The 26,795-nt window shown below is 37.3% G+C and overlaps 1 protein-coding gene and 2 pseudogenes across 4 annotated transcripts in view; all 3 read right to left on the minus strand.

Annotated features, from left to right (window-relative positions):
• Window positions 1-26,795, minus strand: part of LOC101250081 (uncharacterized) — a 54,779-nt gene that overhangs the window by 24,413 nt on the left and 3,571 nt on the right. For 3 of the 4 annotated variants that reach the window (XR_011212554.1, XM_010314918.4, XM_026028126.2), the window contains exons 6-23: window positions 26,671-26,753; window positions 26,428-26,534; window positions 18,513-18,665; window positions 17,708-17,772; window positions 15,714-15,801; window positions 15,538-15,616; window positions 13,710-13,818; window positions 13,549-13,608; window positions 13,269-13,387; window positions 10,309-10,687; window positions 10,015-10,199; window positions 9,793-9,865; window positions 7,789-7,939; window positions 7,528-7,697; window positions 6,965-7,306; window positions 6,062-6,229; window positions 5,651-5,944; window positions 2,265-2,441 (exon numbers count right to left, since the gene is read on the minus strand). Coding sequence is in view for 3 of the 4 variants with exons in the window: in XM_010314918.4 (XP_010313220.2) it covers window positions 2,265-2,441; window positions 5,651-5,944; window positions 6,062-6,229; window positions 6,965-7,306; window positions 7,528-7,697; window positions 7,789-7,939; window positions 9,793-9,865; window positions 10,015-10,199; window positions 10,309-10,687; window positions 13,269-13,387; window positions 13,549-13,608; window positions 13,710-13,818; window positions 15,538-15,616; window positions 15,714-15,801; window positions 17,708-17,772; window positions 18,513-18,665; window positions 26,428-26,534; window positions 26,671-26,753 (2,802 nt within the window). In the remaining variant the exon portion in view is untranslated. The remainder of the gene's footprint in view (window positions 1-2,264; window positions 2,442-5,650; window positions 5,945-6,061; window positions 6,230-6,964; window positions 7,307-7,527; window positions 7,698-7,788; window positions 7,940-9,792; window positions 9,866-10,014; window positions 10,200-10,308; window positions 10,688-13,268; window positions 13,388-13,548; window positions 13,609-13,709; window positions 13,819-15,537; window positions 15,617-15,713; window positions 15,802-17,707; window positions 17,773-18,512; window positions 18,666-26,427; window positions 26,535-26,670; window positions 26,754-26,795) is intronic. The other variant, XM_010314920.4, reaches the window with a different exon arrangement.
• On the minus strand, window positions 2,957-3,903 carry LOC138339652 (uncharacterized; annotated as a pseudogene).
• LOC138339653 (uncharacterized) lies at window positions 3,819-4,877 on the minus strand (annotated as a pseudogene).

Here is a 26,795-nt window from a genome sequence, read left to right on the forward strand (position 1 = left end):
GATATACCTCTTTGGGAACACAATGGTAACGGGATATTTTTAGTAAAGAGTGCCTACACAAGAGGTCTCAAGGTGACTAATACAAATACTCAATGCAAGTGGAATTATATCTGTAAAAGCAGCATCCCTACCAAAGTTAAGTGCTTCACTTGGTTGGTTATCAAAAGGGCCTGTGTAACCCAAGAAGTGCTACACAAGAATAAGAGACAATTGGTTTCTAGGTGCTTTCTGTGTATGGTGACTGAGGAGACAAACGAGCACCTTTTTTTGCACCGCAAGTACACTGCTCAGTTGTGGAATTTGTTTCTCAACATTACTAGCTATAGTTGGGCCATGCCTGAGCTGCTGAGCATACATCAGACCTTCTTAGCTGCTGGATCAGAATAGGGGGAAGTAAGAGCCAAAAGAGATGCTGGAGATTGATTCCCTCATGTATATGGTGGTCAGTATGGAGGGAGAGAAATGCCAGATATTTCGAAGATAGGTCCAATCCCATTCATAAAATCAAATGGAATTGTATTGTATCTCACTCTTTTGTGTAAGCAATTATGTATGATCAGATTATAGATCTGATAGGGAGTCTGTAATTTAACTTTTTGGTGGTGGCCAGCATATCCTTAATGCTAAAAATACAAACTTACCAGTTCCAAAAAAAATGAACAAAACATATTGAAATTGAATAGGAATTCATGAAATCGAAAATTACTAGTGGCACCTTGAGTTCACTTCATGTACCTTCAGAAGAACAGCTAGCAGAAGTACTTACAGAAGGCCTCAGCAACAGGACTTCTCATACTCTGGTTTGCAAGGTGGGTTTTACGACGTTTCGGCTCCAACTCGAGGGGACTGTTGATTGTGTTATTTCATTAGCATGATTTTTTTTATGACAAGGGAAACCCGCAGCCGTTACCCTTTGGGTGCGAACAAAGTAAACCCTCTGCTCCTATGCAATAGCTTGCAAACCACACAGGAGAGGTAACCCGCACTGGGCAAGCTCGACCTAGAAGGCAAACCCCTTGCTTTCGCTAGCAAGGGGTTTTGAACTTCAGACCTCCATCATAAAGTCCCAAGCCCAAACCACTCGGCCACCCCGAAGAGTAATTCATTAGCATATTTTTTGGAGATCATTTTCCCTTTTCCTAGCGTAATTATACGAAAAAAGTTTTTTTTTATTTCATTTGATGGTCTTTCCTTAATTAGTTAAGATTTACTTGTATAATACCCCTTTCTCATGGGATGTAAAGGCATACTGAAATACAAAAAGAAAGCATTTTCTTCTTTATTTACCAAATTTTACAATATCTAACCGCATCATCAAACTTTCTGATCCCATCAATTTAGTTATCTCTTTTGGTATAGCTTTTAGAAGCATCAACAAATTATCCAATCTTGACCAAAAGAAACTGCCCAACTGTTTTTAGTTTTTGTAATACAGAAACCACTAGCTCAGTTCAGAAATGTTTAGTGAGTGACAAGCAATTATGATGGACAATCAACACGAGTAGTGTGCTCTATCAAATTGCAAGGTTCTGTAATCCTCAGATTAGTTTACTTTTGTGCTCAGACTTGTCAAGTTAAGAACATAACAATAACAATATTCCCTCTATCCCATTTCTGTGACCCTTGCTTTTCTAGTCTGTCATAAAGAATAATAACACCTTTCTTTATTTACTATTTAGAAATAATTGAACTTTAAAATTCTCATTTAACCCTTAATGAGATGTGACTTTATAGCCACAGAAATGTGTGGCATGTTTTAGACCACAAATTTCGAAACTCTTTCTTTCTTGAATTTTGTGGCCAATAAAACACTGCTTCATAAAATGAGACGGACGAAATAATAAATAAGAAATCATATTTTGGGATTTGTAAACACTTGCTTTATGAGAATTTGTGGATATATTTACCATTAAATCATGTAAAATACATAACCTTGATGCTGGTAAAGAGATACAAAGCTAATTACCAGTACATGAAGAAAATTAAGTATTAGTGGGAACAGTTATCTGTATAGAGAATAAGTTACTCCTGTCATCCTCCAACCTCTATTTTTGTTAAGTACCTCAATAATAATCAACTCTTTTTCTTCTTTCCTTTTCTTTTGACAAGAGTCATATATGCAATTGTTTCTACCCTATAACCTCAAAACTTAGACCAACTTTCTCGATCATAATGCTGAATATCATTCTATTAAAGATTTCTAAATGTTTATCACAGACAAATGCAATTTCCTTGAACATAAGATGACAAATCAATGATTTTACCTGATCAAATTTACGTCCTTGAATTACATCTGAAAGTGCTAGACAAGAAGCCTCTCGTGATCGCCAAAGTCGGGATCCGCTTTGAGTTAAAAGATCATCCATAATAAGATCAAAATGCTCATCAATTGACTTTTTTGAATCAGGAATCAGTGATCTCCAAATATGTGTCATCGCATCCTAAAGGAAAAGAAAAATAGTTAAAAAATGGGCATCGTCACTAAAGCCAGTACAATATCAATTTCCTTAATACAAAAAATAATTATAACAAACTGCATGGTAACCGCCTTTTCTTTTTAAAGAACTAACTGTTCTTGTATTCAACCATAATGTTACTCAGTATTTTCACAAATAGAGAGAAAAAGCTCGAGAGATTATAGCAGGAAATCTGCTACACTATTCCGAAGAAAAAAAAACATGTATAAAGATGTTATCTCCACTCTTAAGTGGTAGGAAACAGAAGCTAAAACCAAGTTTAAGAATCTGGAAACAGAAACAAGAAATAAGGAGAGAGGAGAGGGGAGGGAGCGTAGAAAGATAACATTTCGAAAGCTCTAACACTCAAGCTGCAAATTCAGAATTATAGCTACCGGGAGAGGTGGACTTGGACCTCTACTATTTGAGTAATTTAGAAAAGAAAAATTACAAAAGGTGTAGGTGAAAAAATGAGCAAAAATATTAGTTGAATAAATACTTGTAACTTGACATTAGAGCATCCTACTGAAGTTGCAGCGTGGTTCCACTAAAATTCTATTGATGAACGGCGAGAAATGGCTGCTTGCAATGCTTTTGTTCATTCCTCTTGTGGAAGATGACCACAGCCAGATATGGCGACCAGTCTAGAATTTACATGTTTTGATGCCATCACTTGAACAAATTATACAGATACAAGTGCATCTTCAGCTCCTCCAATCACCAGAATCGATAAACTTTCAACTGTTTTTAGCAGCTGTGCTGCATTTTCAGGTGAGAGAACTGTCTCAGATGAATGTTTTCCTACCTCATAGAGTGCTTCATGTCATCCTTCTTCACATACTAAGGGATTGTATACGCTCAAAACATCAGTTGTCAAATTGGTGGCAACATATCATGCACCTCTATTAACAACTTAAGTAATTTCTGTTCCCAACAGTGGATGCACCAAGTGCAATTTCCCGAGAGAAGTACAGAATAATATCCTTGCAAAGGCTAAAACCAATTCTTCTCACAGGCTAACATCCAATATTACAATCCCCTTAATAAGGGCATTAATTGAATTCCTGGATGACTGAACTATTTGTCCAGCCTTCAGTGCAAGCAATCCACCCCCATCATCATGACCAGCAAGTACAACTGAAGTAGAACCCATAATCAAAGAAAATGAGAGAAGCAGGTCAACCTTTCAATCTTGTAGGGATTAGGCAATTGATTTCCTCCCAATCTGTCTGACATGGCCTAGATGTCAATCCCCATCCTAGCCTGTAGAAGGTTGTGACTGCACAACCTACCTATCGGGTTAGCTCAACCATTATCAATCTCTAAGAGAAAACTTCGGCTCTAAAACCATGCACTAGAACAGTAACAAACTGATTGTTCCCTTCAACATCTCATAATGGGAATGAACATCCCACCTTAACAACATCATCTTCATCACCAGTTTCATCTAGGCTGAAACTAGGGATTTCTTCAGACAGAACTGGGGAAGTTGGAGACTCATCTAAAAGAGGCATAGAGAGAGTGTGGGTATGAAATTGACTACTGTGGCACCTCCAATACGATAATCACTTTGAGACAAAACATGCAATGGGTGAGCAGAAGAAGGTCTGAAAGACAAAGAACAGTAAGGTGAGCCAGGCAAGCAAAGTTTGTAATGAAGAGAGGGCCCAAGACAAGAAATAAATGAACTGTCAACATCAGCAAGCAATATAGCAGGGACTTTCCCATCCTCATGAGCCGATCCTGCAAGTTTTCTCCTCATATCACTCTCAGTTCTTGTTTTACCTTGTCGGAATTGGAGATTGTGGTACCTTACTGTATGAAGAGAATCCAACTTTGCACGAAAGGACAGCTTCTGGGTCAACTCGGTGAAACAAAAGCTTCCTCCTTGCTCAAAAGCTTGTTCTTAAGCAATTACAGCATGTCCAAGAGCTAAGACTACCGAAGAAAGAAACAACACAGGCACACCCCCAAGACTTTTTCAGATGAGTCCTTTTGCCTTTAGATAGAAGATGAAGCTTCAACCTCCAGATATGAATTGACAGAAAATACAAGCTTTGACAGAAAGAAGAACATGGAAATGATGGAACAGAATAGAACCGTTCCAAGGTATGGTCCATGCTTAGCAGGGCCATCACACAGAGAATAAACAGAGGTGATAATAAAAAATCTCATTACAGAAACGAGAGGAATGTCCATCAATGTGCTTCTGAAGGAATATCTCTGCAAATGTTCTTTGAAACTGTAACATCTTATGCATGTAAAGGTCGAAATCAACACACTTGGTACCAAAACATCCCCAATCTCCACGATCAGTGGCGCCGATAGTACCAGCCACGATGCCAACATCGCCACCATGAAATATATAATCTTCAAAAACCTCTTCACCTTCTCCAACATTCCCTTTCCTCCACAAGCCATTATCATAATTCCAAGTCCAAAAGCAATATTGACCGAGAATATCTTCCTCTTCAGGTAGGGGCTTCTGAAATAATAGATCGAAGAACAATTGAAATTCTAGATAAATCCATGCGACAAGGCGGCCCAATGGCCATATCTCGTCAGCGGCAAATAAAACGCCGGTCAGCAATGATATTGAGTCTCGATATTGAATGTGTTCCGGGTTGGGCAGGGTATTCATTATGAAAAAATGTAAATTTAAGACAGAGAAAAGTAAACAATTTTGTCCGTTTGCAAAAAAAATTCTTGTGTCCGTCCGTTGAAAAAATATAGAAAGGAGACTTTTGGTTTATCAACGGGAGTTTTTTGAACTGTTTTTCTCTCCCTTTACACCACACCCCCCTACACCTCCCCCTGCTTTCTTTGGCTGTCTTCCTTTGCATGGTAACCCCTATTTTTCCCTCTTACCCCAACTTATGAAAAAAGCATAACCATATAATAACAAACGAAACATTTCTTAGCTAACGGCTAAAACGCCAAAGTAATCACAGACAGTGGGATATCAGCTTATTTAATACAAAAAATTAACATAACAAATTGCACGGGAACCACCTTTACCTCCATCTTACACAAATTCTGAGAACATAATATAACAAACTAAATAGTTCACATATCACCTGAAACAGCCAAAATGATCTTTAGGGTTGCTTGAATGGAATACTATTAAGTTAAACCCCTATCAAACTAGGAGAACACAGAACACCAGCTTGGCACAAGCACTTATACGGAAGTACCTGCACATTCTTATCAGGATCGTACTGATAACGAAGGAGTCTTGGAACAAGAGCATGCAAGTAAGGCTGCAGAGCATCCCCGGCATGCTTGGCTATCTTGGAGAATCCAAAGGCTGCACCTCTTTTAGAATTCAAAGATGCCTGATAATTGGCTAAGTCCATGAACTTATAAATCATGTCCGGCTGCCCCATCTCGTTTGCCAAGTTGCAAAGCTCCTTATAAGTACTTAGTTTCCCTCCACTTGGACTTTCACCAATTGTACCCTCTTGAAACACTTCAGAATCTTCTACAAGCTAGGAACAAATTAAAAAAAAAAAAAACTAATTTCAGAGCAAAAAATGGGTATTCATAGTATAACACACGAGGAAAGATTGTCAAGAATTAGAGCAAGATAAAAGTAGTCATCAAACCTTGACAGCTCTTTTCCTCTTCCCAGAGCCAGTAAGAGTGCCAACAAGAGCATTCACTAAGCTTTTCTTCATAGAAGCATCACCAAGCTCATACACAACACTAAGTCCCTGAGATGCCAGCTCCTGTGTAAGCTCGTTCTGCTCAGCCAGAAGGTGAGAGAATGCTTCCTACAATAGTACAAGAGTCAGTGTCTCAAAAGGCTCTGGTAAAATGTTTTCTTCGGAAACATCAAAATAAAAGGAGGTCACTTTGATGTCTATAGATAATTGAAGAAGCATAGGCCTCACAGTTTAGAAAGCACCCAGTGGTTAGTTATTAAAATTGTATTTATCAGGGGAAGAGAAGTGCTTGAAGCTGTCTCAACATTGCTCTTCAAAACAAAATTGTGACTATCATAATTGAGACCGACTATGAAACAATAAACATGATCTCTAACGGGGATGATTATCATCAAAAATGTAATCGATGACTGCAGATTATACCTGACTAGATTGGGAAACACAACGATTCAGTGTATCTGCAAAGAAGCTAACCAGTTGGTGGACACACTAGCTAAGCATGGAAGCAAAATCCAAGTTTTTGGTTTACATTTGTACTATGATATACTGCCATCTTTTGTATTATTTACTTATGAATCAAATAAGAAATCCTATCCCTAGGAAGGTCAAAGCTTGTAATAGTTTCTATATTTTACTAATAATACATCCCAATAATCAAAAGAAATAAAAGGCTGTCCTGGCAGCATATACAAAAGGCTAATAGAGCTGAAAAGCAATAGTTTGAGTACTTCTCCCAGATACAACAACATTAGGATTAAACCCAAACGAGTTCGAAATTCTTCCCAGGTATGTAGTATAAGGTTTTGCTATGGAACTGTCAGCATCAAGTTAAATTCAAGATACCTGGATGTCAGGAAGCAGTTTCTGGATAGCCTGGTGCTGACCACAATACATTGTCAGCGACAAAAGCCAGACAGTGCCAGCACAGCGCTCTTGTTTCCGGCTACTGTATAATAGATCATCAAAAATCTTTCTAGTGATTGCATCTCTAACTGTACCATGGCCATCTTCATTGGCTTCAGATTCCACACAGGTAGAACTTGTAGAAGACACATCTCCCATCAAAAAGTTCGAACTCATGGAAAGTGAAGTGTAGTTACTCTTAAGAATCATGTCAGCAGTAACAGGAACACCACCCCATAGAAATGACAATGCCTCCCCAGCACCAAACAAGATATCTTCTACCTGATCAACAACAAAAATAGGAAACCCAGATGGAAATGAAATAATGTCAACTCGATGTATGCGAAGCAGAAGCACAAGAAAGACATTATTTAGCAGTGATATTATAATAACAATTAAGAAGGTTTTTCCTCCAGCTGTGAACCTGAGAAAAAGAGTGTTTGTGCATGTCACCAACATAGAGAAAGACCTTTAGGGCCATCAATGGAGGAAATTTCACTTACCTTTGACTGGCTTAGACTGAAAATCAGGTCAAGAGCAATATTTAGATGTGAAGAGGATAATTCCTTGACACACAAGTGTCCCAACGAAATAACAATTTTCTGCACTGCTTTCACATCCTCACCAGCAAGCAGCTTGCTTAACTTTTCACGCAAGACAACCAATATGGGAACTGCAGTTTTAAGCTTGGTTAAGTAAAATCATACTAAAAGCATGCTTCACATACAGATTCTATAGTAGCCTCAATAAATATGCAAACACACCTGAACTAGAGTCTACCAGCAGGAGAGGCAATGGGACACAAAGTCCAACATGGCCCAGTGCTTGCATTGCAAAAGAAGCCAATGTGGCAGTCTCTAAATTGACAACATCGACCAGACATTTAAGTGTACTCTGGAGTAAAGCTTCTGGGATCTGTCACATGTAGAAAGAAAAGCAACACAATCGAAACAAAATCAATAAATACAAGATCAATAATGAAATAAACAATTAGTGCATAGGTTATCCACAAGTTGTGTACATTTAAGATGGTAAATCTTTGAAAAAAAATTGGACTCATATTTTTTATTTCTAAGTTACCATGCAATAGATAACTCTCAAGTCTTAACGATGACAATAAAATCAAAGCATCCCAAATCAGCATCTATTGTCTTTGTGCTAGACTATACACAATATTTTGCTATCTGGCTGTCCTGAAAGCATGCATTATTAGGTTTCCAAAAGCCCCAGTCTTTCATTTTGCCAGACAAGCCTCAAAACTAGAATTATCACTAAGCACATGACTGCATTCATTTCTACAACATGATCAGGTTGTTGGTCAATTTCAGGTATTCAATGTGATGATTGGTTACTGATATGAACATGTGCTAAATTTGATCCTAATAGATCCCGCGACTGCAACATTCTCTCCTAAACCAATCACCCTCTGTTAAGTGAATCACCAACACCTAAATTACATTCCATAAAGAAAAAAGTGGTGCTATTACCTAATTATTGGCCGATTTCAGATCTTAACATGTGCTAATATCAGTTAACATTGTAACAACCCAACCCCTCATTCCAAGTATTTGTGTACCAAATCATGTTTTTGAGACTTTGAATAGGTTGGATATGAACTTGTTGGTAAAGTTCCGGTTGAGACCCAAGGGGCTCGGGGTGCACTCGGACAAGTTGGAAACTTAAAGGGTAGCATGTACACAGACCTTACCCCTAACTTGGTTCTACTTACCAATTAAACAAAACTAACTTGGTCCTAACCTGAGAACTGACTGCCGCGCTACCCTGAACAAAAAACAATTTTTTTTGAGAAAGTTAACATAATATAGACAGCAATACACCAATGGTGTATTTCAGTCGCAAGTACATCAGGAGTATACAGTAAGCAAAACTAAAAGATCTATCATCTATACCCCTCCTAAACTATAAAAAAAACAATTTAACGCAGTTCCACTAATTTTTTCCAGTTCCGTTACCCTTTGCCCCAAGGCTTAATAAACCAAATGAGCAGAAAAGGATGAGAAGGCCACCACTAAGGATTAAAATACAGCTGTAGCATCAGCGAGCAGAAGAGGGTGTCAGAAGCAGGTCAGAAAAACCAGGCAGAGAAAGGAGGATTAGAGGAAACAAGAAGATTGGAAAGGAACTTCAATTTTAAACAAAGAAGAAATATTTGGTCGTTAAAGGTAGGAACCATGCAAGTAGGACAAAAAGAATGAAAGGTATCGGGCTAGGAAGCATAAAGTGGAAGCAACTTCAAAATTTTAGTAAAAATTGAATAAGCTCTAGTCGTCCTGAGGGGACCAAAGTAATAGAGAAAACTAATTTTGTTTATCCTACCTTAATTCTTACACAATACACCTACACCTATAATACACTAGAACATGCAGAATTTAGTATGACCCAACTCTGGAAAATATGGCAAGGCATAATTGCTTTGACTCACTTACGCGATTAGCATATTTCAGTCTCAACTTTGACTATCCACAGGGTTGATTAGGAATTGGAAGTTAAATGATTTCACTCTTTTTAATGCAGAGCCGGTGTACCACCTATTCTTGAAGCATTGTTTTAGGTCATACTCAGGAAGAGAACCAGAGTTATAATACATGAAGCATATATGCAACAACTAAACTCCGTTAACAAAGTATCCATCTAAATCAAGTACACTGATGTTCTACAATGCATTTTACATCAATTGACAAAAAGCACCTGGATGCACATTGCAGTAACGGTTCTTGACATGCAAAATGCCAAAGGAAAAAACTTACAGAAATAGTTCTTGACATGCAATTTGCAGTAACATAGCCTAAAGTACATAGCACACCATGCTGCATCTCGAACCTGGAAGAATTGATAATGCATTATATCATCAGGAAGCCGCTCCAACAAGGGAGATGATCAGCTCCAACAAGGGAGATGATCCACTCCAACAAGGGAGATGATCCAAAAGAAGCAACAAACAGCTAATGTTAAATAATCCAAGCTACAACCTTAACTTAGGTGTTGTACTGATTGAGGCAATCAATTCACTAATAAGATCAGACAAACTGCGAAGAGGAAGTGAACAGGAAGCAATTCCAATTAAGCGAGATATAGATTCACGTGTATCCAAGTCAATATGCCCCAGAAATTGCTTCATCCATGCAACTTTATCAACATATCGAGAAGTTATCACCTGTCAATTATATTAGAAGACCAAAAATTCCTGAACCCATACATCAGATATAAAATGAGAATTTAGTGTGGTCCTCTTCTTCTAGCATTCGAGGGAAATGTGAGCCTACCTCGGGCATATGAGATCCAACAGATATAAGCGCTTTGGAGGCATTAGCATGCAGGTCAACAGAACCTTCATAAGCCATTGCATGTTCAAGAAGCAAGCATAATTTCTCAACTGTAGCCGAAAAATGGGCACCTTCCACCAAATTATTCTGTTTCATATCTGCCTCAAAGCACCTCAACAAAAACTTGATCATAGCCACATAAGATTTTGATGGGAAAAGAAGCTTTGAACCTGCCACGCTAGCAGAATCCAACAGCGCAGGCTGCTGTTGGATAATATAGTCTAGCATGTCACAAAGTTTTGGGTACTTTAAGTTGAGGCTTTTGCTTACTGCTTTCCTTTGATCTTCATCAGGAAATAAACCTTCTAATGCAATTTCCCTACGGAAAAAACAAGTTGCACATTTGCAGACGGTTTATAGTAAGAGGAGATATCTATTAACCCATCGAAGAAATCACCCAACAATGCATTGCACGTAACTTGAAAAGAAACTTTTTCAACAATGAGGAATACCATGTCTTCTGTTTTAGTTACTTCTTACTTTCTTTCGATCACTACTAGTCTACTATTATTCTATCCTCCAGAACCCATTTGAAAGGATAAAGAAAATGAGTAGCCACATATTTGCAGTAGACAGTTTTTCCAGAATAACACCTAGGGAATTACAGGAAGCTATTTCTTCTGGCTTCATCTTTGCAATTTGGACCCTAGGATCCTCAGAATATCTATGGGCTAGCTTACATTCAGTGGAGGAAAACCTTCAAGCCTTTTCACTCCATGTGACTCTCATTTTCCGCATTAGGTAGGGAACCCACATCAATTAGACCAAATTTCAGAAAATTAAAATAGTGGAGAGAACTTAGATGAAGTTCAAAATGCACCAACCTCCTCCTCCCTCTCCCCTCTCTCTCCCACAGAAAAAGAAAATTACATAAACAAGCACCACAACAACCATGAATTAGTCCCATACAAGTTGGGGTCAGCTATATAATCTTACCATGTTTCACCAAACAAGGAGGGAGAGACAATTTTTTTGGGATTAGGGGGGAGGGAAGCACACTTTACTGTAAGAGGCTAAAACTTGTTTGATCAAAGGGCTTTTCCTCCTCCATTGTTGAATATAATCTAGCTAATTGCATTTTACAATTAGGCCTAAGAGACCATAAACTATTTATCAACAGTTTATGCTGGTAGAGAGAACTGAACCTGAACATTCATGTTCTGCCAGTGCCAGCGCAACCACAACACTCGGGCAAGGCCTTATTGACAAGTTTGTTACATATTCTCTGGTAGATGAAGAGTTATAAGGGCAACATGTCCACCTACATAAAGTGAACTATGCATAAAAGGTCTCTAGATGGACCTCTTTGGTGTTCAATTGAAGATACAGTAAGGAATCATCCTATTAAAATAGCATCCACAGAGAAGCCAACACCGTTCCACACGCAGACAAAAGCAGACGGCATTCACATTTCGAACTATCTGGTGTTACCAAGTGTAATTTGTTCTCACAATTGCCAACTTCCACAGAGCCTTACCTCAAAATTTAAGTACAAATTATTAAAAAAATATTCTCAAGTTGTACACATTTGATGAGAAGGTTGTATAATGTGACATAGGCATATCTTTGGTAGTGACTCACGATATGAATGAAACTTCTGGTTGCATTAAAGCATCCACAATGCCAGTATGTGGGACAGGTGCACTATGACTGGGTGTCCCAAACCTATAGTTAGTTTTCCAGGGTTCTCACATCTCCACCCTCCATTCTACCATCATTATTAGCTTGCAAACACTAACACAAATGGAATACATTCTTCCACTTGAAGGATCCAAATTACAAAATTAGTGCAGAACCACACATGTTGACCAGAAAGAGGGGGAGAAAGCTTCAAGGAATGGTGTTACAGTTAAAATTAAAGTGGAATAGGTTCATGACTCAGAAGGAACAGCATCACCAAATGACTAATAATAGAATTTTTTAGAAAAGGTAATAATTTACTGATGTTGTGGACAGTTTTATCAAAAAAGATAAGTGCAAAAAAGTTCTAAGGTTTGTTGGGGCTTTAAGTTAAAAGCGCAAATAAAGGGTGAGCTTTATTGAGAATGTGCAAATGGAGAAGATATACAACTATATATATGTGTAGTCCAAGACTAATAATACAGGCAGGAATAACAAATCTATGGACAAGGAAATTGATTGTTTTTATGATAATGTAAAATGTCAATGGTTTAGCGTCGCCTCTTCAAGAAATGCTCATTCACAAGGAAAAGTATCTCTTGGAGTCTTGATGACGACACCGAAGCGCACATTAAGTGAGGGAAAGCGCTCAACCCGTTTTGAGCCTCGCTTCAAGGTTTAAATGTGCCTTTGATAACTGGTTGTGGGATTTAAGTCCCGGGATACAAGTAGTGAACAAAAAGGAGAGAAGCACATGCCAATATATGGTTTTCTAGAAATTACTCAACATGGTTGATAAAATCATTGCCATAGAATTCCACAGAAAACTAGTCTACTTTTCAAGTTAGATACAATTATTCATGTTGAGAAGCATAACCATATATCAAGGATTAATTGTCAAATGCCAGATTGCCATTCTTTATGACATACCAAGAACGAGTAACCAAAGAGAGATACAGATTATCTAAATTGACAAGTTAACCAACTTACAATTGAAACATTAAGCTACACAATGAGGGAAGCTGTAAAAAGCTCAGCAAAGATTCTAAATATGCAAAAGTACTACTATGATCGTAAGTGATATTGTAGAAAGATATCGAACAGTTGCTAAACCAGAATCTTCAATAATGAGGGAACCTGTAAAAAGCCCGGCAAAGATTCTAAATATGCAAAAGTACTAGCATGGTCGTAAGTGAATATTGTAGAAAGATATCGAACAGTTGCTATTTGCTAAACAAGAATCTCCACTTAATGTTAACCAGCAAACATCATAAGCTAACCTTATATCCAGCTTAGTGTCAGCAGCTCCAACCATACAAATAAATCTGCTTGGGCAATGCTGCATGTCAAACAACAAGGTTGCCCATCTCATAGCACAAAAGCGCACTTCGCTTTCCTCCTTTTGAAAAAGAAAACGAATTAAACAATAAACAACAGCTTGCATCGAATTAAACAATAAATAACAACCTGCATCCATATTAAATGCAGTCCCTAAAGTTGACGGAAACAAGCATAACAATGGAACAAAAAAAAGAAATCAATAGTACAAATGTATCCTACCACTTGAGAACTTCTCAGAAGGAGCGCCTCCAGATCATTTAATACATTTTGTGGTGCACCCTGAAAACCAAATAGCCATCAAAAGATGTAATAAAAGATGGGTGGAGATATAGAAAATTTAAATATACGACAAATAGCGTTGACAGCTTAGAAAGTAGAACCTTGTAAGCAAAAGCAAGGGAATTTGTTGCTTCTTGAATAGTAAGACGGAGAAATTGGGCCTCAGATTGCAGGGCAGCAAAGAGCCTTGAAGCAACATCGACTTTATCTCTGTAACAAATTCAAAAAGAAAATGGCACATTAAAAAGTATCTAATTTAGCTGCAAACAAAAGAAAGGCCCCGGGGAAGGGAGGGAGGGGAGGGACGTCTGGAGAAGAGAGGGAGAGTGAAAAGAAAACACAGCTGCCTGTTCCCCGAGTTAATCAAGTCAATAATATGCAAGGCCTAGCCGACAACCTGGACTGCCAAGTAGCTTTTCTTCCCACCAAATACCTGGGGATGCCCTTGGGAGCCAAGAACAAAGAATTAGAAGTATGGAGTGAAGTCTTGGAGAGAAGTGAAAGGAAGCTGACAAGGTGGAAGAGTCAATATTTGTCTCTGGGAGGTAGAGTGACTCTTATAAAATCAGTTTTGGATGCCCACCAAACTTCTATGCTAAGTCTTTTTCCACTACCAAAAAGTATTAGAAAAGAAACTCAACAAGTTGTGAAGGGTGTTCCTCTGGCAAGGGAACAAAGAGAAGCAAGGATACAATCTGATTAAATGGGAAGATGTGATAATGAACAATTCACAAGGACGTCTGGGCAATAAGAACTTAAGTACTCAGAACACTAGTCTGTTGCAAAAATGGCTGTGGAGATTCTGTTGCAAAGATATAGCATTATGGAGGAGATTCATAGCTGAGAAAAACGGCATATAGAACAACTGGATAACTGAAGAGGTGAATGGCACTTTTGGATGCCCAGTATGGAAAACTATCAGGAGAATGTGGACTGATTTCAATTCGCATGTGACTTTCAGAGTGGGGAATGGCTGGATGATCAGCTTCTGGAATGAGATTTGGCTAGGTGATGTGAAAATGAGGATACTCTATCCTGACTTGTACATTATAAGCCTACAACAGACTGACACTATAGCACAAATGTGGAGTCCTCACGGCTGGAACCTTATTTTAAGGACTCTAAATGATCGGGAGGTAGGAAGAGTAGCAAAACTACTTCAGGCCTTAAATTTGTTCCTTGGCATCAACGCAGAGCCCGATAAACCAGTTTCGAAATTGCATAGCACAGGAGTCTTTACAGTGAAGTCTTGTTACAGGGAAAGGAACACTAATCACCTTTTGACAACAGTTACACCCTGGAAATTAATATGGAAGATTAAGATCCCTTTAAAAGTTGCATGCTTCACTTGGTTGGTAATAAGAAGAGCTTGTCTAACCCACGAAGTGCTATAAAGAAGAGGTATACAGATCTGTTCAAGGTGCTATATGTGTGAACAGGAGGCTGAAGTAAATAGCCACTTATTTTTGCATTGCAAGATGGCTACAGATCTGTGGAACATGCTCGTTTGTATACTTGGGGTAAATTGGACAATGCCCAGAACCACTTTTGAGGTACTAACACACTGGCGAGGAATTGGGAAGAGAGGATCAAAGGAAGATTGGTGGAAAAATGTCCCCCTTGCATTTGGTGGACACTATGGAAAGAAAGGAACAAGAGGATTTGAAGGGAGGGTCAGCAGCTCCCAGATGATCAAGACGAGAAGTCTTAGCCTTCTGTATTTTTGGTGTAAACAAGATTTAGTGGGGGGAAGTAGATAATTTAGTGGAGTTTATCGGCCAACTGTAATTTTAGATTTACAAAATCTGTTTTTCGATTTGAGAATGATGGCACCCCCTGGGGGTTTGTGAATCCCTCCTCATCAATTTCTTGATGAGTTCTTTTGTGTGAATACAAAGTTATCTATTTCAAAAAAAAAATGGTACATACCTAAAAAGTTGAGGCATCCTCTTAGCAAGCAAGCCAATTGCTTGGAAGGCAAATGCTTTCGTCTCCCGCGCAATAACATCTGGACAGATATTACTTGTTAAAAATTATACTAAGCCAATTAATCAATCTCAAAGGGCTTAGCCTAACAAAGTTCATTCTTGTATGAGCAATAGCACCTGATTCTGCTGCTGAATAACCATCAAGAGATTTCAGAATCCCAGTCAGTATAACAGGGCCCATAAGCCTCAACTGGTCCATTGTTCCCTGCATATATTGATAATATAAGTGTCAAGAGAAATACGATTCAATGAAATTGCTTTAGTTATCAAAGAATTGGTGTACATAAGAAGAGTGAATTGTCACTGGAAGCCAAAGACCATCTTCTTCCTCAGGCAAATCTTGGCATTTTCAGCATAAGCAAAAGTGGATCTCCAACTTTCAGGTTCCATAGAAGAGGTCAGTTCCCCTTCTTGTTCTTCCAATTCAGAAAGACTTGTCGAAAATCGCCCGTTGGGTTGGTCCGGCCAAGAAAGGTGTGGACTTTTGGGTATTGCTTGGGTCGAGCTAGGCTACCTAGTGATTTACAAGCACCCTCGCTGCACACTTTCTATACTATAAAAAAAATCAATCTCCAATCAATAATCTATTACCTCTCCAATCAACATGACAGTCCGTGATGGTCTCAACTTGATGGCCTCGCCATGCACAGACCTTACCCACGAATGAGTCTATAACAGTCAAACCTTAGACTCATATTATATTCTTTTGTTGTTGGACACTAACAAATAACTGAAGTATTTTAACACTTGATTCTCATATTGTCACTTAACTTACTAACCAATGTTGGATGCATTATGGAAAAAAGCAAGTAGTGCATATGTAGGGCATCATGTTACGGATGATTCTCACATTAAATAATGAGTCTTTAAGGACGACATATCCATAAAGGCATTATAAAGGAGAAAGATGAATCCATGAGGTTCTTGGCTCGATTGTTCATAATGGTAATTGGATATTATTCGTCATATCTACGGTTGAGCACAGTGCTAGTGAGAGGACACCTCTAAGTGATTTGCTCCCAAGTTTTGGTTCATACAGCAAAGGTGGTATTGTGCTAACTATGATGTAGGCACACCTGAGCTTGAACCCTAATCAGTGAACCAAATCTGATATTTAGGTGGAGAAAAAACTACAAATGGACTCATTATCCACCGTGCTTCAGAACTGAAATACAACGAATTTCTCCGATGTCTTTTAATAAGAAAAACTCTAGTTGATCATCACAACATTCAGGGAATAATTGAGAGATATGCTTCAGAGGAGTTATCTAGTATTGGAAATAGTAGGAATTGGAGTGTTTATAAAAAAGATTACACGTACACTAGGTGCAGATGATAAATTACAGAGAGGACCAAGTATAAGTAGGTCCAGGTAACCTTATTACTTATGTAACTTAATGGAAAGACTGGATGAAGGGCAGAAGATATGGAGTATAACAGCAAAAGAGGAAGTCTCTTTTCCTCCACATAGAGAGTAATCAGGGAATGCAATAGTTAGAGCAAGCAAATCTTAGACATGGGGAACATATTGTTATTGTAACTTTGTAAGTTAGTATTTTTCATCCAACGAGTGCAAGAAAGATGTACATTACTTATTATTGCACCATAGTGTGGTTCTGAGTTGGACTAAGGAAGCATGGTACCCCAGATAAAAGCAGCAAACCTTTTCTAGGACAATTTGAATGATAGGATGAAGAGGATGTTCCAATGCAATGGAAGGAAAGTAAGGAGTATGAAAAGTTCTTTCATGCTCCATTTATGCATTTGGTATAAAAAACAAATCATTTTTGCATATATAATTGGATAGAGCGGTCAGGAAATCAAGAAGAGCACTCAAAGCCACATCGTGCATATACTTTGGCACCTTCACGGTGAACTAGTGAAATGAACTTCAACTTATCTAGTGAGGGCATCTCCAAGCCTCTATAATCATGAAAAGGAGTCTTTAAGTTTTGGAAACAAATGTTCTCAAGCTTCCCCAACTGTTTTTGCACTTCCCACATCTTTCTTTAACCTATATTGGACAATGTTTGAGCTCCTTCATTAGCACATGACAGGATTGTTAAGCTTCACTATGCTGTGAGAGATTTTCATAGATCATGAAATCTTACATGCTTGAAGACCCATACTGTGAACTCCATCCCCAATTGCTTCAACCTTGACGTTGTATTACTTCCTATAAAAGCAAAAAGTATAAATGACTTGTCTTCTATAATAGTAAGACTGGAAGTTTAAAGAAATGACAGAAAAAATCCTAACATATGTACTAATGCAATAAAAGAATAAGATGCAGCACTTTATAACATGCAAATTAAAATAACTGCTCTATGTTTGAGGTAGCATAAATAGAAAATTGAAACATATCGCTCTTGGCACACCCCTTGAAAATTAGATTGATTGGGAAGCTCGATATGCCCTTTAAATAATTTAAATTGGTAAATCTTGTGACTTAAAGTAACTTTTATGTAGTTCTTAAATATGTAAATTGTTTTTCAAAAATCTTTAAAATTGTATGTCCAAATGCACGGTCAAAACAAAAAACTTTGACTTTAGAAATCTAAACTACGTAATAAATTGCGACAGAAGGAGTACTTTCGTAGCCCACTCTAGAGAAAATCATAAACATAGAGAAAAAACATTTTTACCCATATGAGGATCACAGAATGGCAAGCATAACCATTCTAGACAAGCAGAAATTTCAGAGTGGGAGTCTACATGAGCTTAAATCCTACATTTGTGTGTATAAAAGAAGCTAATATACCAGCACACAATCTTGAAGAAACAACGCAAGCCATAAATGAAGTTTTGGACGTTTTTATGGTCCCTTTTAAGAGATGACTGATGATTCTAATGCTTTACAAAATGCGATAATGGTTTCCGAGCATTCCGAGTTCTACACCAAGACAGCATTTTTACCGTATATGCAGCCAAAAATACACTGTAGAGTCAACGGAAAACTGTTTGCTGCAGTTATTGATCGGCAAAAAATAGACATCAGTTTTGCTCTCAAAGATGGATTTCCAGGACTAACTCTAGACTCTGGTGGAATTTGGTCAGTTCCAGCGGTACCTACAAAAACAGCTACATCGTTAGCATTATCTGCATCTAATAGAGCAAAATAATTTATAACTCAACAAGATATGCATCAGAAATAAAAATTGAGGCAAAATCAGACAAAAGCACTTAGGGGTTGTTTGCTAGCTGGTTAGAGTATAAAGGTATTAGTAATGTAGGGATTAGTTATGAGCGAATTTATGTATTATTTTATGCAAGTATAAGTTATGTAGAGATTAGTTATTCATGTATTAGTTATAAATATATTAGTTATACCACCTTCTATCTTGCATATAATAATACATAGACTTCCTTCCTAACTTATACATGTACTAGTTATGCGGGCTTCTAAATTGTCAACCAAACATCATATTAATTTTATACATGAATAACTTACTTTATATCTACCTACCAAACGTCATATAAGTTATACAGAAATCAACACATGAATAATTTATTTCTTATCCAGATACCAAACGACCCCTAAAAAATAATTTTCAATAACACCAATGAGTGAATGGCACCAAAAAACCTCAATATAAATTATACAGAAATCAATACATGAACAATTTATTTCTTATCCAGCTACCAAACAACCCCTAAAAAATAATTTTCAATAACACCAATGAGTGAATGGCACCAAAAACCTCTACAGATATGTTCCTCACATAATAGTTGCAGGTCATGGTGGAAGTGGGGGGTGAATAACCTGTTAATAACTTGACTAGTTCCATTTGTTGTGCGACTCATTGTTAAAAGTTGCACTTTGGGGGACAACAAACCTACCTTCACATGTATGTTTCTACTTTTTGAATGATCTATTTATATGGTATAAATGTTACTACTTTCTGGAATGGAATTGTTCTTATGGTAGTATTGTAGTAACAATGTCTGAAGTGAGCTAAACGTATTTATGTTAGAGAAATGATAGTTTCCCTTCTAGTATTGGAAGTCAATTTGATTCCATAAATTGTTATATTCGGTAACATGTTATTCGGAAGAAAAATATTTCCCTACAATTTTTATACGCGTGAATAATTGATTTTTAATCAACCCAGACTTAGCTAAAGATAGGACAATAATGGAGGAAAAAGATCATATGTTTATATCTACTAGTGGGAATACGATTTAGAGGGTGTTTGGATTGGCTTAAAAGTTGGTCAAACCTACTTTTAATTCAGTTTTTGACTTCTGAAAGTGTTTGGTAATGTAAAAATAACTTTAAAAACTTCATCAAAAAAAGATAACTTAAAATAAGTCAAAAATGACTTAAAATAAGTTAGGAAGTGTTTGGCAAGGTCAAGAATGACTTAAATAGAAATTTCAGTTTAACTTTTTATTTTTGACTTAAAAGCTACTTCTTTAAAGTCAATCCAAACGGGCTTTTAGTCTAGTTAGAGAACTTCTACAATTATTAATTTTACTATAGCTTCATATATTTGACTTATTTTCAGTTTTGTTTTTATTTGGTGATGATCACATGAGTTGAGCCTAAACAGAGAAGGAAAATTTGTACACTTGACCCAACCTTATTTGGGATTGAGGCGTAGTAGTTGTGAATATTTTATTTTAACAGTCTATAACACATGGTTTAAGCTAGGAACACGTAACTTTTAATGGTTTGGACCAATATTATTGTTGTGCATATTGTTGTTTGTTCATTGGGTTAAAATTAATTAATTATGCAAAAATATTCTACTAGGAAATAGATAAAGCTATCTTTTTTAATAGCATACTATGTTTTGGGTTCTTAAAAGTCTCCACTTTCAGTTCCGTGCCTAGAAGCATTACTTTAGAAAAGAAAACATTACAATGAAGACTATGAAGTCTTATCATGCCCCTAAAAAACATTTGGTTGCAGTTAGCAAGTTGAAAGATGAATGGTCCATACAAGTCTTGACACAAACGAAAGGTGGTGGAAAACAAGAAACACCACTATGCCTTATTAAGATAGGTGATATGGGAGAAATATGGCTCCATGGAAGGGGAGTCAAGAACAAGAAAATACCACTATGCCCGCAACCAAGGGTGTGGCCTAGTAGTCAATGAAATGATGAAGTGGATTGAACACCACAAAGACTCAAATTCAAATTCTCCCAAAGACAAAAATACTAGGTGATTGCTTCCCATTTCGTCTAGTCTTGGTGGATAGAGTTGGCGGGTACGTGATGCTGGTGTCAGGTAGTAAGTATCCTGTGAAATTAGTTGAGGTGCACGCAAGCTTGCCCAGACATCGTGGTTTTATATATATATATATATATATATATATATATATATATATATATATATATATATATATATATATCACTATGCCTTTTGGGAGTGACCTTCAAAGAAGGGGTGGGAGGAATTTAATGTTTGTATCTAATTCCAGCTAGGACTGGTATAGGGTTAACATCTAGGAGATGGTGGTGCAGGAAACAACATGTTGAGGATCACTTTCAAAAACATCTATTGTATTGTTGATGACAATCTAATAGGTCCAAAGATACAGGTGCAAATCTTGAAGTAACTTTTGATGAATCGGATATAGCAGAGTTTCAACGTCTACTTGAAATGATCTATAACAAAATCTTACCAGCAGAGTCAGAATTTTCGGTTGGGTATTGGAAGCAAGGACAAGCTCTTGGATTGAAGTATTGAATGTTACTAGCAAAACAAAAATAGTGTGTTTCCTCATATATTAGCTTAGACTCCTAGGGTGAAAAAAAAACGTTTTTTCAAGTGATTGGTACCTATGGGTGCGGTTTTGATGATCGAAAACATGAGAAAGAAGAGGATCACATATGTTTGTTCATGCTTCCCGTAAACACTTGAGAGAGGACGTGAATCATCTTTTGTTGCATGCATCATCAAACATGATGCAACATCACGTCTGTGGTGGAAGCTTTAAGATGGTTCAATATACAATTAACTATGTCGGCAACTGCAAAGAATGAACTCTAGTTAGACATTTAGAGGATAGAAAAAAAGATGTCGGTGTGTGGGATACTGCTCAATTAGCACTTGTAATGTAGACAATACGGAAAAAGAAATAAGAGAGTGTTTGAAGCAAAAATAGCTCGATCCTTATACATAGCTACTACATATGAGGAGCAGCTTCGTGTTTTGAGATATTTATGGTGTGACAGAGTTTCCATTCCTTGTCTGTCTCCTAACGACAAGTAGAGAATTTGGTAGGACAAGTTTACACTTGTCTTTGTTAGTGGTAAAATTCTCCTCTATTGGAAGTTCAAATGTTCTTCCTCACATTGGCCCCACCTAATACCCTTTGAGGTTGAACAAATTGATCTTAATGGATTAGTATTTTCAAAGCATCTTGAACTTCTCTACTTCCGAAGAGTTCAACAAATAATTGATGGGACAATTTTTCATCTATCTTTTTTAGTAGGAAAGTTTCTTCGTGTGCTCCAACATAACAAAAGTACATATGTTCTTCGTGACAAAGCTCACCCAATACCCTTGAGATAGATGAACAATCCTACCACTGACTAGTCACATTATAATGTAGAAACATATGGTTCTCTGCCTTTTGTCTACACAAATAACACCTTGAAGGCTTGAACATATTCATATTCCCCTTTCTTCTAGGATTTCCTGTGTAAGGACAGCTTCTCTGGCTACTAACCAAGTGAAGCATCTCATTTTGTATGGTATCTTTACACTCCAAATATGCTTTCAAGGCCATAAATTGAGTTGAGCTCCCCTTTGGTTCAATTTTTTTATACTGAGTTGGCTGTTTCTGTGTTTTTGCCAATTAAGTGCATGTTCTCCCTCCTGAAGTCCTCTGCATTGCTCCAGAATATTAGCAAAGTCGGGCACTTCCCAATCAAAAAGAAGTCTTCTGATGGTGAGGTTCCACCCCTGTCCAAATCAAAGCTCCTTCATTGTAGCCCCCTGTTGTTAATTCAAATCATACCTGTAAGAGAATAATTGCTTGAGGCATCCTTCCCAACTAGTTGTCCTCCAAAAAAAGAATTATATCACCCTCCTTTACATTAAAAATCAGCTTGTCGATAGAGTTCCCCCACAGGTTCTTTGTAACTCCACAAACTTGTACCAAAGGATGGTTTATAAAAAAACTTTCATTTCCATATGTTTGCTTTAATACCCAGCCCCATAGTGCCTGTTCCTCCCTGGTAAACCTCCGTCGCTAATGTCAAATGAACTCAAACATAGGTAACCCGCTCAACCCGCCCAGAATTTTAAGGGTTGGGCTCGAGATAATTTGAATTGGTTTCGATCTCAACCCATTTAAGTTTAACCCGTTTGAAGAGAATTCTCAATTGAACCTTATTCAATCTCCAATTTCAACCCGTTTTAAAAAAAATTATTAAGATATGTTCCAATGTTGAAGGTATGAATTATTATCTATTTAACATCTTTTAGAATTTATCTATCAATTTGTTACCTTATTAACAAAAAATTCTTGAGCGAAAATTCAAATTGTGATTACAAAAGTTAAATATCAATATGTTAAATTATTGAGATTAATCGTGTCATATTGGACGGGTCAAGACCCAACTCGTTTTTAGCCCAAAGTAAACTTCGGAGGGTCAAGACCCAACCCGATTTTCGTTCAACCCATTGTAATATTTTCAATTTCAACCCAACCGCCCATTTTACACCCTCACCCACCGCTATTCTGCTTTCTCAAGTTTTTCACTCTGAGTCCCCCTTTATGGTTGCTTATGGTCAGCATTTCGCATTTAACAAAATGGCATCCTCATTTCTATTTATTTCCTCACTAAAGGAAATTTCTTCTCAAGGTTTCAAGCTTCTTTTCTACACTTGTAGGTATAGGCCTATAGGGATAAGGGCATCAAGTAGGTTGGCAGAGCATCCAGCACAATTTATGAGTGCCAGTCTACTACCAAGGAAATGTAGTGTAATTTCCATCTTGCTAATTTCTTTCACACCTTTCCAAGACTCCAATCCAACTATCTCTTGATTTGTTTAAACCTCCCAAAAGCATCCCAAGATAGATAGTTGGGGTAACACCAACTTCCCCTCTCAATATGGTTGTCATATGTTGTATATTTGGCACTGCATTAGCTGGAAAGTTTGACTTTTCATCCAATTAATATGAGCTCATAAATGGCTTCAAGGCTCTCTTCTACATCACAAAAAATCAAGGTGTCACGTCACCTGCAATATTGAAGATGAGTAATTTCCAGCCTGCTAATTTGATAGTTTGCCACATTGAAACCCCCATTTCATCCATTGCTCTGTGTAGTTTTTATCATGTCGTTCAAATCTTCCATAACTTGTCTCAATCCTCTTTGAGAAGGAAAGAAACCTTCAGAAGATAACATTCATTGAGATGGAAAATCCGACAATACTTTTAAAAACTTGATCCAGCAATCCCTAGAGCATCTTCAATTCAAACAGATACTCCTCAAATTTTACCACTTGCCTTCACCTGCCACTCAGAAAATAGCTCTACGATTTGCAATCAAAACTATAAACCTGAAGTCTAAAAACAAATAATCAGAATGAATCCTAAGTTAATAAGCTAACACTGATGGTGGAGGTTAGCCAGAATCTCAGTAAAACCAAAGAAAGTTGATTTAAAGAACAGATCAGTGGAGCTAAAGCACAATGCAAGAATGATGCAAGAACATTGCAGATTTTCTACGCTACCAAAAAACTAAGGAAATTAAAACAGCTTCAGATTCTGAAGATGACCTAAAGGAGAAATGATAAAGAAATGGACTTTGGGCCTAAATCAACCCTAAAAGCTAGCTCATGAGGAGAGGATTGCCCTAAACCATATAACGAGTTCATGTTACCATCACACAAACAATGTGGGACTCCAACAACCCACCCACCCATCCCCCAACCCCTCCACACTCAGGATTAGACATCCACAATATAAGACGGGAGGCCCAACCGCACAACATTAAAAATAATGAATTGGGATGAGCCTTGATCTAATATAGTGATAAACAAATGGAGCTTGGGCCTAACTCAACCCTAAAAGTTAGATCATAAGTGATAAGGGTAGGATACCCCAAGACCATATAAGGATTCCTTGTTCCCTTCCACAAACAATGTGGGACCAAGACTAGGCATCTCAAGCGTGGACAATACAAGACGAGCCAACACGTTAAAAATAATCAATTGGGATCTATGTTGCGCAGTCTCTTCATTTTTGTAGCCGAACCCGTCTTGACGCGACACTGGTGCGGTCGCGAATGTGAGGTGTGTTTTGGATTCGGTCAATCCGAATTGCATACTTTGACCACAACCAAGAAAAAAATTGGGGAAGAAGATATCACTTTCATGGCCGTTGGCCCTGAAAGTTGACGACTTTTTCTCTAACAAAGTTGCCACGAGATCTGGTTGCTCCATGAAAAAGAATAGACAAAAGGCAAAGCTTACAAGAACAGAGAGAGGAGGCATATATTTATTCTTGTATAAGAAAAAAGAGGAGACGAAGGCTCCATGGGAAAGAACAAAGGATTCAGAGTCTTTTTCTTGAAAAAGAACAGAGGAGAAAGCTTTTATAAAAAAACGAAATAGAGCAAGCGAAGGGTTTCTTGGGAGAAGAAGGGAAAGGCACGACACTTTATGAATTGTATTATCTGATTTAAGTTATTCTCTCTATATATATATATATATGAATAATTCTTTTTTATGATAAATAAAAGGAATTATAATTTTTTAAAAATTTATTGGTAACAAGTTATAATTAATTCATACTTTTATATGGTCCAATGTAGGAGAGTACATTATTTGGATTAGACCAAAAATTCAAATCAAATTATTATTATTATTATTATTATTATTATTATTATTATTATTATAACTATATTTTCTAATATTGAATATTTTTAGCCAAATCCCTGCACCAGTACCCATACTCGAATTCGCACCAAATTTCCAAAATTTTTTGATTTTTAGTGTGTTATTCCATGGATCTAACACCCTAAGCACCCAAATAATTTTTCTCAAAAAACTTTATGAGGGCCTTTGTAATGAGTTAGGGAATCTTCACTTATACTAAAATTATTCTTAACGCCAATTTACGCATTTACAAGCCCTTCTTTAACAATCCGAGTCCGAGCAACTAGATTGGGATGAGCTTGGATTTGATATCATGATAAAGAAATGGACTTTTTGGCTAACTCAACCCTAAAAGCTAACTCACAAGGGGAAGATTGTCCATGACCATATAAGGAGTCTATATTCCCATCCCACAAATAATGAGGGACTCCAACACCCCCTATGCCCACGATTGGTCATCTAAAGTGTGGACAAAATAAGACGAGGGCGGAAACATCATAAACAATAAATTGGGATGGATTGGCCCTAATACCATGATAAAGAAATTGACCTTAAACCTAACCAATCCTAAAAGCTAGCTCATGAGGGGGGATTGTCCAAAGACCATATTAGGAGTCCATGTTCCCATCCCATAAATGATGTGGGACTCCAAATCAAGACAGCTCAGAATAATGGAAAAGCATTGCTGTCGTTGACCTGATTATACTACAAGCAAGGATTTCTACAAATCCCTGGTAAATAATGTGAGATTGATGAACAATCTCCACAAACTTTTGCAATTACCATTATATACTATGAAGATCAAAGCGCAAAAAACAATTTATCAGGGAATTGCAGGTATAAAAAATCCGCTCTTCCAACCCTATGCAAAGACAACCTAACAGAGATATATTTTCTTTCGATTACAGCACTAATAAGATGTAATAAATCACCGGCGTAACATTATCAGGGTAAAACAAGTTTCAACATAACATAATGTATATCATACCATTAAATAGCACAAACAGTTTGCTCACGAGGTTTGCATCCTCCAAATTCACACCAGAAGCATTCTTCTTGTGAAGCTCCTCTCCTCTCTTAACAATAGACTCTTGACTTTCAAAGAAAACAAAAGAAGCTGATGTTATTTATTCTAAAATCAGAAACGCGAGCGAAGACATTCAACTACCTAAATGAAAACCTAAACACATCAAGTTCCGCAGAATTAGCTTCAAAAAAAAACAAGAAGTACCAATCTGAAGAGGCAGCCACATAGAGGGGATAAACAAGTTCTGTAGACAGTTCCATAGCTTGAACGACATTCAAGATTCCCAACTGCATAATGTGAGATAGACCAACAATATGTTTTCTTCAGAT

Source organism: Solanum lycopersicum, chromosome 11, assembly GCF_036512215.1.
Source record: "Solanum lycopersicum chromosome 11, SLM_r2.1".
Classification (NCBI taxonomy): domain Eukaryota; kingdom Viridiplantae; phylum Streptophyta; class Magnoliopsida; order Solanales; family Solanaceae; genus Solanum; species Solanum lycopersicum.